The 15,246-nt window shown below is 36.8% G+C and overlaps 1 protein-coding gene across 4 annotated transcripts in view; it reads right to left on the bottom strand.

Annotated features, from left to right (window-relative positions):
* Positions 1–15,246, bottom strand: part of mllt3 (MLLT3 super elongation complex subunit) — a 117,640-nt gene that overhangs the window by 37,788 nt on the left and 64,606 nt on the right. For all 4 annotated transcript variants that reach the window (XM_059970011.1, XM_059970012.1, XM_059970013.1 and 1 more), the window contains one exon: positions 12,270–12,845. In XM_059970011.1, the coding sequence (XP_059825994.1) occupies positions 12,270–12,845 (576 nt within the window). The remainder of the gene's footprint in view (positions 1–12,269; positions 12,846–15,246) is intronic.

Here is a 15,246-nt window from a genome sequence, read left to right as displayed (position 1 = left end):
TAGTTCAGTCTAGTTTTTGCAGTGTTTCATGTAACACCATGGTCCTGAAAAACATTGTCTCGTTTTTACTATGTACTGTACCAGCAGTTATCGTCAAAATGACAATAAAAAGTGACTCTGATAATAAATTAACTTTGAATTGCTCATATGGAGCTGCGGTTGACAACTTAAAGGAGTTTAGAAATATGCCATTTTTTAAAGAGTTTTAAATTATATTGTAGTATTTCAAAGTTAACTAAGTGTTTGGAAGTACAAGGGGTGATTGATAAGTTCATGGCCTAAGGTAGAAGGAGTCAGTTTTAGAAAACCTAGCACATTTGTTTTTCAACATACTCCCCTCCTACATTTACACACTTAGTCCAGCGGTCATGGAGCATACAGATGATTGATAAGTTTGTGGCCTATGGTAGAAGGAGATGAATTATACAGCTCTCGTTACGTGCATGTGCAGTTCAACTCAGTGATAATGCAGAAAGTTTGAGTTAATAACTCATCTCCTTCTACCTTAGGCCACGAACTTATCAGTCACCCCTTGTATTTGTAAAAATATCAGAACAGTTATGAAACTTGTAAAGGCAAATGTCTAGCCACCTGAAATGTGAATTCCATACAGAAAACCACCAAATTCACTGGACTTGCAAACCAACTTTAAAGATTCAGACACTTCCTTCCCAATGATTTTGATCCACTACACAAAATCTAAGATTCACTCCAGCGTTTGCTAAATTTAAAAAAAATTGCAATCTATTCGCAATCCTATATGTTATCAATCCAATGAGTGAGAACCAAAAACAATGAATATAAAGTATTGATTCGTGTACTCTTCAATTGTTACATGACAGATATAAAATATTAACAATTACCAGGATATAATCACTTTGAGAGCTTGCTCTGCAAGCTGTTACAAGTTAAGAAATGTAGCAGCCAATGAACCGTCAGTGAGGTGGCATCTCTGACTAGTGCGATTCCTCATGAGATGCAGTGAAAGCAGTTATCTGTTCGTCCATTTATTCAACAGAATCTGGTCCTCAGCTACCTTGAACCATCTTGCCACTGGATCCAGGCCTCACTCTGTCAATCCAGTTGGTAACCATGACTACTCTGAATTAAAGTAAGTCATGCACAAATTTTGGCCACAATTCACCTGGAATCATTGTTGACTTCAAGGGACCATGTAAGAAAGTTACGACACTCAGAAAAAACAAACACCAGTAAAAATCTTTCATATTAAATAGAAAGCATATCCCTTTATTTTTACAAATTAACTTTGTGGCTGAATTATGCAAATTAAAAAAAAACACCATCGAGAGTATGACCTCATCAGCCTCACAACGACCGAGGAACAGGTGAAAGCTTATTCTGAAATCTTTGCCAAGTCAACTCATCAATATGTACTGTACTGTAGGAATAACCCTCCCAAACTTGGGAGAAAAGTTGTTTCACATGCAAGATATTAACATAGTTTGCCTCCTCTCACTTAAGGCAATATAATTAAAAGGTGTGGACATTTTAAGTATCGTTCTTCCAGCAGACCTCATCACAACAAACATTTCACTTCTTGCCCAGTTCCATTAGGCAGGGTAGAAGCTTACTCCACGGTGATTTTTTTAGTCACCTGAAAACGTTTTTTTTAGCCCATTTTCATAATGCATTACATAAAGTATTGAGGAGGAAGGAGGAGGAGGAAAGCTTCAATCAAGTTACCAGAACCAGATGAATTGCTTTTAAAAAGAAATAAGGGATCAATAAAGCTATCAAAAAAAAGGTTTTGCTCCTAGTGCCTAAGGGGTCTAGATTCGAGGAAGGGAGTGTGGAAAAGAAAAGGATAAGCCAACACTTTGGTTTTCACACAGACTACACTATTATTCTACTCGTGCCATAAAACAATAAATCTCCAAAGTAGCGACCAATAAAACTGTCACTGTCTCATGTGGAGACTCTTCCAGTTTATCTTTAATGGGTAAGAATTCTGATTTTGTAAGGGAAGTCATTCTTAAATCTAGTTAAGACTTCACCTAGTTATATTTAAAGTACGTATTTGGGGCGAACTAGACTTCAAAATTATCACCCCCATTTGCAACAGAGATTGCTCATGTCAGCAGGAATATAAACAGGAAATAATTAGAAACTGCAATTATCAATTTCCTGAAATAAACAAAAGGAAAACAAAAGGGGTGCAATAAACATGATACTCTTTGGTGGCCATGCAAGTTTCCTGCCAACAAAAGGCACATTAATGGCTAACTGGATCATAAAAGCTTGCACCTGCAGGACACTGTTTGATGTCAGTGAGAACGCAAGCATCATTCATCATTACAAAAAAAAACTTATTTCCACAAAACATTGTTAGCAACAGTAAGTTATTCTGAGGAAAAGACTACAGTTCCAACTAGTACTATTTTGTTTCTAAATACTTGAATTCTTATCTGATTTTGGATTGGTCCAGAGAATTACTTCTTTAGGTATGGTTCCAGTTACAAGATGCGACTGATCCCATTGCATACCTCAAATTGAACAAATTGGGAACAGTAAAACAAAAAAATAGACAGCCTCGTATTCTCTAGTTATTGGTAAAGAGTGACAGTCCATAGACGCAGGACATCATACTCAGCCTATATTGCTAACTCTGCCTCGGAGTCTGTCAGCACATCTGCCACTACACACAACCACTGAACACATACCACAAGGGTATGCAGATATTAGCTATGTTTCAATATCATCATACAGTTAACCCTTGTCAAATTAACATGCCACATAAAGTCCAAGTTGTCACATTGATCAATTAGCTGCAAACTATGTATTTACAGGTAAGCAAAAGAAAATTAGTTCAAACATAAGTATTGCCTTTAATCAATTGTGTTTAGGAATACCTACACAACTATAAAGATAGCAAGACAAACTATATTTTAATATAGCAAGACATTAAAAATTGAGGATTTTAATACAATTTAAAACAATTCTGCCACACAAAGCTTACTATCCTAAATAGCATTATTCACACAACACACCTCAAGACCAGTTGATTTCTCCCCGTCCCTCATTTTAAGATACACAAAGCTTGGTTAAGTAACCACTTCAGTTCTATAATCTATCAACAAGCAAACTACACAATTTTGAATTGATGATGATGTAGGCTTTTGCAGCAATTGATAGGACAAAATATCAACAAAATTGGTTGGACAAGTCTTGAAAGATATATTAAAACACTGTCTTATTCTGATTGCTTCTACAGAGTAATCAAAAGGTGAATAACATTTCAGAAAGCCAAAATGTAGTGGATATGTTTCAAAGTACTTTACATAATTCAACAAGTTTATGCAATTGAGTATTTACATCAATTTGCATAAAATACTTCATATTCACAAACTTCAAGTATCAGAAGATATTCATTCCTAACCAACCACTTTGCCATTAATCAATTACTGTCATGTTGTATTTCTTTTTCCACCCTTATATCAGGTCAGAACTCGACGGAACCACTTAATTTTGTGCATCAGGATCTCAAACCACGGACTGAGCTGGGCTGTTCTTAACAAAGCGTCAGTAATTTCATTTAGTAACTGGCTGGCAGACTTGCACCCAATAGCACAGGGGCATTAAAAAAAACATCCTCAACTTTGGGTTCAAGTAGAGTTTGCATTGGTCAAGATCTAGCTGAATTTTAACTTCTTAACCAAGGGATTGTGAGCAGAGCAACGTTTAATAACAAGTCAGATGCTCTTATTATTCAGAACTGCAAAGCTGAAGCACTAAATTTAGCATGTGTTAACCATCAAAACAGTAAATCCAAATGGTTTACATGTTAGCTTTGGGATTTCAAGTAATGGAATCAATTCTTCAAGGCATTATAATTTGAAAAATATTTATATTCTTTGGTAAAAATGCCACGAGGTAGAATGCCTTTGCCAATTTATCTTGTCCGAATGTTCAAGCTCAAATAAAAAAATAGAAAATTACAATGCAAACAAGGACATTAAAATATAACCAGTTTTAGCATTTGTGTAACTCCACAAAACATTTAAAAACTGATAGTTAACATTTTCATATCCAGTGACATCCAAATTTAAACTTAAATAAATATTCCTTACCCTGCAGTTTTAATATTACAAGATTGAGTTGAATATATTAAAGTATTACAATTAAGAAAACATTTCTGTTTTTGATTGTACTGTTGAGCTACAAAATCCTTCCATGATCCACACATTGATAAATTACAATGGATGGAAGAATTATTTCATACTAGTAGTCAAGGCAAAAAAAAATCAAAGCACACAATATTAAAAACAATTCTTCTGTACAAAGAGACTCTCTATTAGGAGATCAGAGGCTGTGGTAAGGAAGGGGAAAAAGAGACCGCTAAACTGCTCCAACCACTTCCTCATCAAGGTAGTTAATAAAATTGGCAGAATATTAAAAGAACAGTTCCCTCACACATTACACACACCACACCCCCAGCCTCCATCACTACACTTGATTTTATAGTCTATCTGGGTTACTTTTTCCACTAAGCCCAAGGATCAGGGAGTGTAACAACTGAAAAATTGACAATATGCACAAGGGCACATTGAAACAGCTTACTCAGGTAAAATGGAGGTAAACATCAGATCACTTGCCAAGTTAAAGGACAGATCAACTAAACCCATGATAGTGTCTTTTCTCTGTGAATTTAGTTGCAATTGCTATGCTTTCTGGCCCCCAGAGTAATGAGGTGAAGATCAGGGAGGAGCTAAGCCAATGCTTTGACAACTTCAACGAACTCACAAAAGTAATCACTGGTATTTTTGTATTAAAACAAAGTCCTTATACTGTTCTGAATGGTACTTAAAAAGCTCATGATATGTTGTAGCTCCCAAACAAAACTTCAAAATATTTAGTCAATTGTTTTCTTTTGCCTCGTGGGAAATGTAACATTGATTTTGAATCTATAGACCTTAAAAGTAGAGCAGAGAGAAAATACAACTTCTCAATGAAGACAGATATGCAAGTTGTGGTTGAGCTTTTGTTTTCAATTTCAAAACCTAGGCACCAATGCAATTTTTTAATGTACAGTTGTGGCTTTGGAGCTATTTTCAAACTCAGGAATGGCCACTGGAATTACCTTTTTCCACCTAGACTGCTCTACTGAAAAGATCTGGTATCTGGAAATCAGTTCCTTGCACTCACATAGCTAACTATTTTGTCTTCCACCTTGTACGACCATGTGCAGCGCCCACAAGACTTTTTTTTTCCATTTCTTTAAGCTCCAGTCCTCCTTCACTTAACAATCTTAAATAAGGCAATGCCTCTTCAACTTTTGGCTTTTTCAGGATCTCAAAACTTGAGAAACTCTCTTGCTACTTTGCCTCGATCATGCAGTAGTTTAAAACCCAAGCCTACTTTTTTTTTTAAAATCACATTTCCTCATTTTCTCTGATCTCTTACATTCCTTCTAATTTTGGAGTTATCCCACATAACAAAACTCAGATTCTTAATTTGTTCTTACTTTTAAAAAAAAGTAGTTGTTTGCAATAGACTTGAATTTGCTTTCATATGTGGAGACCATATATCTCTGCTAGCTAAATAGCTAGGAATTAAGTCATTTGTATGAAAACTTCTAACAAACTATTTCATGTACGAAAAAATATCTCCAAGAGTTTGGTTTAAAATTCAGTACATCTCCCTGATGAAAAAAATGAAAGCTATACAGAGTCAGAGGACAAAAATTGCCTCAAATGTTGAGTTTCTAATCCCTGTTACTGAGAAAACATTAACGTGCCAGTACAACGTGTTCATATGTATGAGGCTCGAAAGAGACTGAATGGTCTCATTTAATGCCAATACAAAAGTGAACATAATTCTCTTCAGAATACAAATAAAATGTGTGAAAAAATGGACAATATTCATGAGCATACACATTTGTTGCTCCATTAAAAAGAAGGAAATAGAGAGCATGCACCAGAAACACCTTGTTAGATTTAAATTTGCTTATATCTGAAATAAACTACGGAATGAACCTCGATGGATTCTGGAATATTGTAATTCACTTTCAAGTTAGTTCACCAGTTGTGAGAATGGTTCACCAGTTGATTTATAAATACCCCCCTTTCTTTAACACAGTTGGATCACAAATGTACAACTAGCATTCAAAGATTGCCATGGTGTTACTGGCCCAATCAAAATCTTCCAACTATCTCAACTTAAGCAGGACTAGTCTGGAAGATAAGCAAATTGCTGAAAATTTTCAGGAGGTCATGTATGCATCCTTTCAGGGAGAGAAAAATAATACTGAAGTGCCGCCCAATCGCAGAGTAGATTCTGAATTGTGGATTTCCAGCACTAATTCACTTTTGATTTGATGGCAATTCAAATTCATGAAAGCCTAGCCAAAGTAAATTGGCAGCGAGATGAAAAACTGGAAGTGATTGATTTAAATTAATTAGCAAGGAGGGATAACCAGAAGCAAGTAGTCACAATCTGGAATTCATTGCCAGAATGTGTGGTCATAGTAGACAGACATCATTACCAAATGGGCCTGGATAGCTTGCAAGAAAAATGTTACAGAATTACTGGGAAAGAGCTGGGGAATGGAATGGATGACTGCTTAGTTCAGCACCAATGGAGACTTGAAGCATATGTGTGGTGAACTATGTGCCTGTCTGGACACGCCCCCTGCTGAATGCTCCTGTGGCTCCTCCCACAGGCCCCTGTATAAAGGCGATCTGAGGCCTGACGCTCGGCCTCAGTCTCCAGGACATAGTATGATGGACACTCACTCCTGGTTCCTTCTTCCAGTCAATAAAAGCCGATATCTCGCCTTACGTCTCAGTGTGAGTTATTGATGGTGCATCAATATGGTTTCCATTTACAAATGTAATGATTCAATATTCATACTGTAGATATGATAGCAAACCAAAAAGTTCTTTTACAGGGACTGGTATTTTAAAAATTGTTCACTGTCCACATTCACGTTAACTAGTTTGAATTGCAGTTAATTCAATAATGTGCAGGTGCAAGCCAAAATGATTTATTCTTACTTGAATGCAAATGATTCTGAACAGCTAAAATCGTTCACTTAATAGTTCTAAACCAGACTCTCAAATAACATTGTACCCCAATGTGCGCATGCACACACACTAAACTACAGTAATAAAACTAAGCATGATGTTAATTGGTGACTAGAGGAGAAGATAGAGATCAGATTAACTTAATTTGGCACAATATACAGTGAAATGCGTCATTTGCATCAAATCAGCGAGGATCGTGCTAGGAGTAGCCTGAATTGTTGGCCTGTACACCCACAATTCACTAACCCAAACTCGTACATCTTCAGAATGTAGAAAAATTCCACAGAACTCAGTGGAACCTTGCTTGGTCATGGGGAGAATGTGCATACACCTTATAAAAAAAATAGAAGATTTAACACAAAAACAGACTTCACAGAATCAAAACTGAGTGAGTTTCAAAAGAGAAAAAATCATTAGTCTGTCTAATCAGATTTCCTATTCATGTAATACTTCCCGTCTCCCTACACACGTGTATGGTTCAATTTCTAAACAGTACTTAAAACACTGAAAACAATAAAAATAATTGTTTAATTAAAAATCAAAACTAATTCAATAGCTTCCTATAATTTTGGAGGTGCATTTCAGAGGCAGAAGTCACTTGGGAACAAAATGAATACATTTCATTTGGATCTTGCTGTTCTATGATCCTACTAATGAGGATTACTTTAACACCACTCACTATTCTAGCTACAGAAAGGTTACAGCAGTTTTAGCAAATCATTCAACTGCTTCACCTTTGTTTCATGAAATGTTCTTCTAATTATGTTGGGGGGAAAATATCAGCTGACTATGTTAGTCACTAGCTATATGGTCTACGATTAAACTATGTAAGTACTAAAGCATTAAATTCATAAATTTAGGAATCCGAGTATGTTTTATTCCAATGGAAAACATCATATTATTCCAATGGAAAACATCATAGAGGTTCAATAATAAAACTAAAAAAATAGGTACAACTATGAAACCATATAACAGTTTTCCTGCTTCTTTCATCTAGAAAAATCAGTAATTCACATTATATGCAACCATTGCTGCCCCTGTTTTCACTCACTGCTCAAATAAACCCAAAGGCAAATTTCTACAACTATAAAACTAATAGAATGTTCAGAGTGTCACAACAATGAATTATCAGATAAGACTATTAATCTGACAGAAGCTTGGCTCATTTTTCTGTTGTAGACTGTGCAAATGGAGGACCAAGAGAGGAAGACCAGAAAATGATACCATTTGAACAAAGCCAGTTCAAAATTCTACAGTTATTACTAAAAAGGTTGAACAATCTTTACATTGCATTTAGAGCCTACTAATCCCAAATTGGATGTCCAAATATTTCCAATTTGCAATAGATTCTCAAGTGAATACAACTCATGGTCAATTTGAATTTCTCATTTTAAAAAAAAAACACATTTATTATTGTGGCCAAAGGGGAAATGTCAACAAGGGACATGCAACCACATTAAATTCCCTTCTCACAGTAAAGAGTCAAAATACTCATTGACAATTCTACTGCTATATATTATCAATTATTTAACCAAGACCAATTTAACATTCTCTCATCTTCCACCAGTTGTCTTTGAATTTTCAGAAGTAACACATATGGATCTCTACTGTATATTTGCTAAAAAAGATCAGCACATCAGTAATGTTTGGCATTAGCAACTATCAGTTAAGAATTAAGAAAGGTCTTCCACAGTAAGCAAAAGCAGGATGGTGCTTTTGGATTAAAAGTTCACCAGAAAAAGATATAAATATCTTCTTGCTTTGTATCTACTGACATTTATTTTCCTCTATATCTTTTTAGGATTTTCTTGCCACAGTTCCCAAAAAAAAAGAGGAGAAGGAATCAACCACAAACTTCATCTCTAACTGATGTGGAAAAGTAAAATGATTTGACCTTATTTCAATTCAGAATGCAGCTCAATAGGTCTGCAGTTTTATAACTAAAATCAGGTGAGGGGTATTGGGGTGGGAAACAGATGATAAACCCATTGATCAGATGATAAACAGATGATAAACCAACAGAGATAACTACGGTACAACTAATTTCAACAACCTTTTAAAAATGTTTTTTTCTTAAGCCCTTTTGGTCTATCAAATGGAAGAGCTTTGTAGATTGCATGAAAGCAACAAAAATCTGAAGAGCTTGGGGTGTGAGTAAAGCTGCAGAATATCCACACAAATACATCAAATTTCCCAAGAAAAAGGAGTTGGCTGTTCATGTCAATTTAAACTCAAAATGTCTTGCCAACCCTGCATGCTTTAGAATTATTTAATCATTCAGAAACAAATTTTGCAGTTATAGTTTTACAGGGACCTTCAAATATCATCGATATTTTCTGTAATTCAACTGCATTTCTACTTCACTTGACTGCACGCTGTTCCACTGCTTTAGCCTATTACTCATTAAGAGTGGCTATCATTTACAGAGACTACAAATACTAACTACTTGGAAAACCATCTCTTCACTCAACAGGGCCCTGTGTTGAAAACTAACTACTGTGTCTCACTCTCAGGTTAGAGCTTCAAACACAAGCACAAACTGCATACAAAGCCTGCGGGATCTCAAAACACTTAGATGACTGCTGTTTCATAGCAAGCCCATCAGAGACAAGTGCATTGTTTCAAGTCAGTCTCTGAAGGGAAACAACTGATTCAAGTTGAAGCCCAAGAATAAAAGTTTTGCGTGGGACCAGTTTTGTTATATTCATCTGATATTAGGCTTAGACAACCCCACCTCTAATATTTTAGGAGAAGTGTCTGTAATTGAGGGGGGGGGGGAAGTAGTACCACCAGTAATTTAGAAAGCTTTAAATAAATGTTAATGGACAGAAATGCAGATTTCCTCATGATTTATGCTGACCTCTTTCCCAGCAGCTGAGCTGTCAGAGCCTGGCTGAACATCAGACAGAATCATCAGACTAGGCAGAGGATATGGGAACAGCAACACGAGGGAAAATACCAACAGCAACCAGAAATCAGGCACCAAGGACTGGAACAGAGACCACAGCTAGGTATGCTCAGGTTCACTGATACGGAGCAATGTTGGCTGAATGTTCTTCTTTGTTAGAAACATAGAAAACCTACAGAACAACACGGGCCCTGTGGCCCACAAAGTTGTGCCAAACATGTCCCTACCTTAGAAATTACTAGGCTTACCTATAAGCCCTCTTTGTTAGAAGAGTTTCTCTAAAAGGCACTAAATGCCACATCAACCACTCCCAGCCCATTTGCCAAGTAGATTTCCCAAGCCAAAGGTAAAGGAGCCAGCAATAAATTGAAATGGCTGCCAAGATCCGAGGAATAAAGCCCCTTTTAAAGATCATGAAACCGGCTCTCTGGAGCAGGTTATTCAGACACACCGCATTAAACTGCAAGTTGGCTCATTCATCACTAATCATGTTTCTGGTTCACATATTTGACAAGTTAACCCTGTATCTACCTTCCCACCCTATGAAATGCCTAATTTTGTGGGAAAGTTGGGAATGGGACACTTAAAACTCAAACCATAGGCCATCTTAATCAGTTAACCATTCCATTGCCCAAAACATTACGCTCCTCTTTTACAATTCATTCTTACACTTCTGGGTTAAATCTTGAGTCAGCAAAAGAACACCATGTTCCAGAATTAATTTAATGGGAATTTGTAGTTAGTTACTGAACAGATGGAATACTTCACCCAATGACTTTATCCAGGCATGATTTCATTTAGTCAATGATGAATGCTACAGAAATGAGTCGTAAAGACTCAAGTAAAAGGGCCTGAGACTAAAGGCACTGGAATTTGTCCGTTTATCACAAAGGTATCCATGTCAAGGTCGATATTCAGAAACATTGTGGAGTCACGCAGCATACTACTTTGAAGCATTTAATACTTCTTAGATTTAGCTCTGGGCACTTGTAGAAAACACAGCTTTCTTGGCAGAATACCAAGCTGGTACAATTCCATCATGGGAATGCAAACATGATCTGTAGGCTGGGATTTATAATGAAGTCAGTACGATTTTTTCCAAACATCAAAGTGTGGTCTCACATTATCTTGGTGTGTAACAGTCTCCCTACTGAATTATGGCTGTTCATGCCAACATTCAGTCACCTATTTGCTCCATCTTACAGCTTTTATCTAAAGCTGCCCATCATTTCAATTGAATGTGATGCATCGGACAAATCGTTGAACAATTATATTCAGAACACAAGTAACAGCAATTTAATAAAGATAATGCATTACATCAATTATGCAATTAATTCCTCACACTAACATGCACTTAAAAAATCCTGTTTTTGAAAAAATGGCTGCACTCCAAAAACTTCAGGGTTTCATGCTTCCCCGCCAAGGCTCACCATTCGCTGGGGTCAGTGCAATTCCAACACCCAACCTTAACTGGATCCACAGCAAAGCTGCCAGCTCAACTGGCACCTCATCCACCACCAGTGTCATGAGTGTACACAACTGAATACTACTACAACTTAGATGTACCTTCATTACTCCTCCCAAACACATGTGCTTCATTGCCTAAAAGGACTGTAGGTGCATGGGATACATTATCTGCCAGATTTTCAGACATCTCAATCTCAACTCAGGACTACATTCACAAAATGCTGGTGGAACACAGCAAGCCAGGCAGCATCTATAAGGAGAAGCACTGTCGACGTTTCGGGCCGAGACCCTTCATCAGGACATGACGAAGGGTCTCGGCCCGAAACGTCGACAGTGCTTCTCCTTATAGATGCTGCCTGGCCTGCTGTGTTCCACCAGCATTTTGTGTGTGTTGTTTGAATTTCCAGCATCTGCAGATTTCCTTGTGTCAGGACTACATTGATACTTTTGTCACTGCTGGTCTAAAATTAAGGAACATTGTGCTCAAAAGCACTGTGGATGCAGATTCATTACTTCAGGACAGGAAGGCTGCTCACCATCTTCTGAGGATCAAGCAACAAGTAAAGACCTTGTTGGCAACTCCCTCCTCTGGTCACTGACCAAAGGACGAACTATATATGTCCTTCCCCCTCTTCCTCCCCTCCCTGAAATTTCAAATCACTTCCATTAAAATTTCAGGATAATCAATATTTCATATTGCATCGATTTCAACAATTTCAATGGTTTTTTTTTCAAAATTACTATATCTTTAAATAGCTTTGGCTTCGCAGAATGTAATGTTCTTGGCTGATCACATTGAGATACTAAATTTATATTTAGAAATAGGTTGCCCCCACACAAATTATACTCACCTCAGATTTAGAAGACATAACATCATCTACTCCATTGTCATTTGGATCTACAATATCTTCAGACGGTGATAAACTCGCCTTATTTTTCTCTATCACTTCACTTTCCATTTTGATTTTCGTTGTCTTAGCTTGAGGTCGGTCCTTATTGAGCTTCTTTTCAGAAGAAAGTGGCTGTGGAGAAGTACTGGGAAAACTTCTAAACAAAAAGTCAGAGCTGCTTTTCTTCTTCTTCTTTGCTGCGAGTTCATCAGTGTCTATATGAGCAGACCTCTTCAGAGGTTTAACATCCTGCTGATTGCCTCCATTTCCACTTACCATGCTGCTTTCCAATGATTTTGGCTCTTTTGACATTGGTTTTGGTTCCTTAAATGCCATTTTAGGAACAGTTTTCTCATCTTTTAGTGGCTTGTTTTCTTTGGGTTTCTTTGAGGACTCTTTGGAAGTTTTACTGTGTTCCCTGGAAAGTTCTTTGAAGGCACCTTTGTGCTCCTTTGAGTCTTTAGATGCTTTGTCTCTATGCTCTTTCATGGATTTGTGGGACTTCGAGAAACTGTTAGAGCTGCTCTTATTTGGATCCTACAAGGTGGAAAGAAATCAGAAACACAGTCATCTTCTTCAACCAAAGCTTTAAAAGCTAAATATGCCAAGCAATGAGGATGCAGCAAGAGAATCATAATTAGATTTTCATCCCACGATACAAGCAAATATAGTCTTGCTATATTCTTATTCATCCAGGAATTAATGCAAGGAAGAGGGGGGATAATATGACACACACATTTTAAAAAATAAGAATAAATGTTCACAAGGTCAAGTTACTGGAAGATACTTTTTAGAACTCAGTGTTAAGGACAGGTACGGGTAAGGGGGTAAAAGAGAAATATGGCAGGAGTAAACATCCCTTTGAGTAACGTTGTGGAAAGTGACCAACTCCTATACAATTATAATGCCCTATATACTTAACCAACATTGGGTAGCATTGCAAGAGATAGTATTAAAATACAACAGTTGGACTGTAATCATGTCAAATGGTTAACAAAATTACTAAAGAAAATGGGGAAGAAAATTGACTGGCGCTTCAATATCAGGTCTGCAACTTCAAAAAAACTGCAGGGAAAAGCTCAACTGAGATTAACGTCTATGATGGATATTTCTGAAGTATATTAAAATATTAAACATTTTGCAGCTTAAACTGACAAGTATGTTTTATAATTCTACGTAATTTTATTCTAAACCTCTATCACTTTCAATAAAACTGAGCACTCTTCACATCTGTGCAAATAGTCTGTGGAAAAATTTTGCCTTCTCAGTACCAGCCCCCATCACTTTATCCAAAATCCTAAAGCTTTTAAATCTGGATGATACCCCTGAATAGTATCCTTCTGGTAATAAACCACCAGCCATGAGACCACACACGTGGAACACAGTTGTTGCACTGTGCTAGGATTTCTAATAAAAAAAAATCAAAGACTATAATAACATCATGATAATGGATTGTTAAAGAGCTGAAAATAGAGAACTATTTTTTTTAATGGAATACTTCATTTAAAAGCCAAATTGTAAAAAGAGATGCAGTTCATTTAAACCTGAAGGGTACAAAGAGGCAAGCTGACTATTTAAGATAATGTTTTTTTTTCCAGGGTACTAGTTTTGTTCAACAACTTTAAAGCATAAATATAGAATAGTTCATAGATCAGTAAACTGCAAATATCTTAAATGTAGTTAATTGTGGTATGACAGCATTTAAAGGGAAAAATGTATTTTAATAGATTAAATAAAGAAGATCCAATTCAGGGTAGCTTAGCAAATTGAACAACTCAAAAATGACACAAACGCAGATATTTTGCTTGGGAAAAGAAAAACTTTCCTAATCATACACAACTCGTTTCCTACTTCATATAGGTAAAAATACTAAACTCAAAGATGTGGCCATTAAAGTTTTCTGCTCCACAAATGAGACAACTCAAATAAGTAATTTCCCCCAAAATACTGGCATGTGTTTCCATAACAGGTCTCATAAGCAAAATTGTGAAAAGTACCAAACTGCAATGAAAACCTTCAATGATGTTAGTAAGGTCTTCACCACAGTATCGGAGTTGGGCTAAGCCAATGCAGGATGACCATTAACTGCTTGAAATGTGCTTGACAACCTTTTCCAGATTTCCACACCTAAGCATTATAGTGTAAAAGGATGCAACGTACTCAAGATTAGGTGGCAAAGGATCCAACCTCCTCATCCAATATTTGTCTTACACACTTCACACCTGGCTCCCAAGCTTTACAGGAGTTGCATATAACATGACCTGGTGGGATTTCATTAGGGTGGTCTTGGAACAAGCCCTTCATTCCCACCTCCTTTGCCCCATTTATTATGATGGATGGCTCTCCCTTATGCACCAATCTGCAGGAAGCAAGAAGCTCCCAGGATAAAGCAGCTTGACAGTAGAAGCCAATGTAACATGTAGGCTGCATCTATAGTGACCAAGCTCATTTTAACATCTTAAAAAAAAACCCTACATTTTAAAACAAATTAATGCAGAAACAGAAAATACTAAACTTAGCATATTCCAATTAGCCCCTTAAAAAGGTTAAGCAGCGGAAACTCAAGGTTTAAATCTCAATTATCAAAAGAAAGAAAATTGGCAACAGTTAGCTCAACACTAAGACCACCACTAGAGTAACTCATCCCATCATGGTTATTATCAATATTTCAAAAGTGGCCAAAAGATTTCTCTTTCCAAGGCCAAGCATTTCCTACTCCGACTGAGAATGTGAAACATCAAAAAAAAAGTGCTAAGGAAAGGAATGGGAGTTTGAACTCCAGCTAATTGATATCTTCCTAGTAAAGGTGGTCCAAGACCCAGTTCCTGAAGCTACTCCTTTGGGAAGCGAAGTTTGCTTCAGGCACTCTCAACCCATGTAAGTGTGCGTTAAAAGTAAAACCTTGAACATCAGTCTGTATTTAAGAACTTGAAAGTAT

Source organism: Hypanus sabinus, chromosome 5, assembly GCF_030144855.1.
Source record: "Hypanus sabinus isolate sHypSab1 chromosome 5, sHypSab1.hap1, whole genome shotgun sequence".
Classification (NCBI taxonomy): Eukaryota; Metazoa; Chordata; class Chondrichthyes; order Myliobatiformes; family Dasyatidae; genus Hypanus; species Hypanus sabinus.
This window is presented reverse-complemented; position numbering and strand designations above follow the sequence as displayed.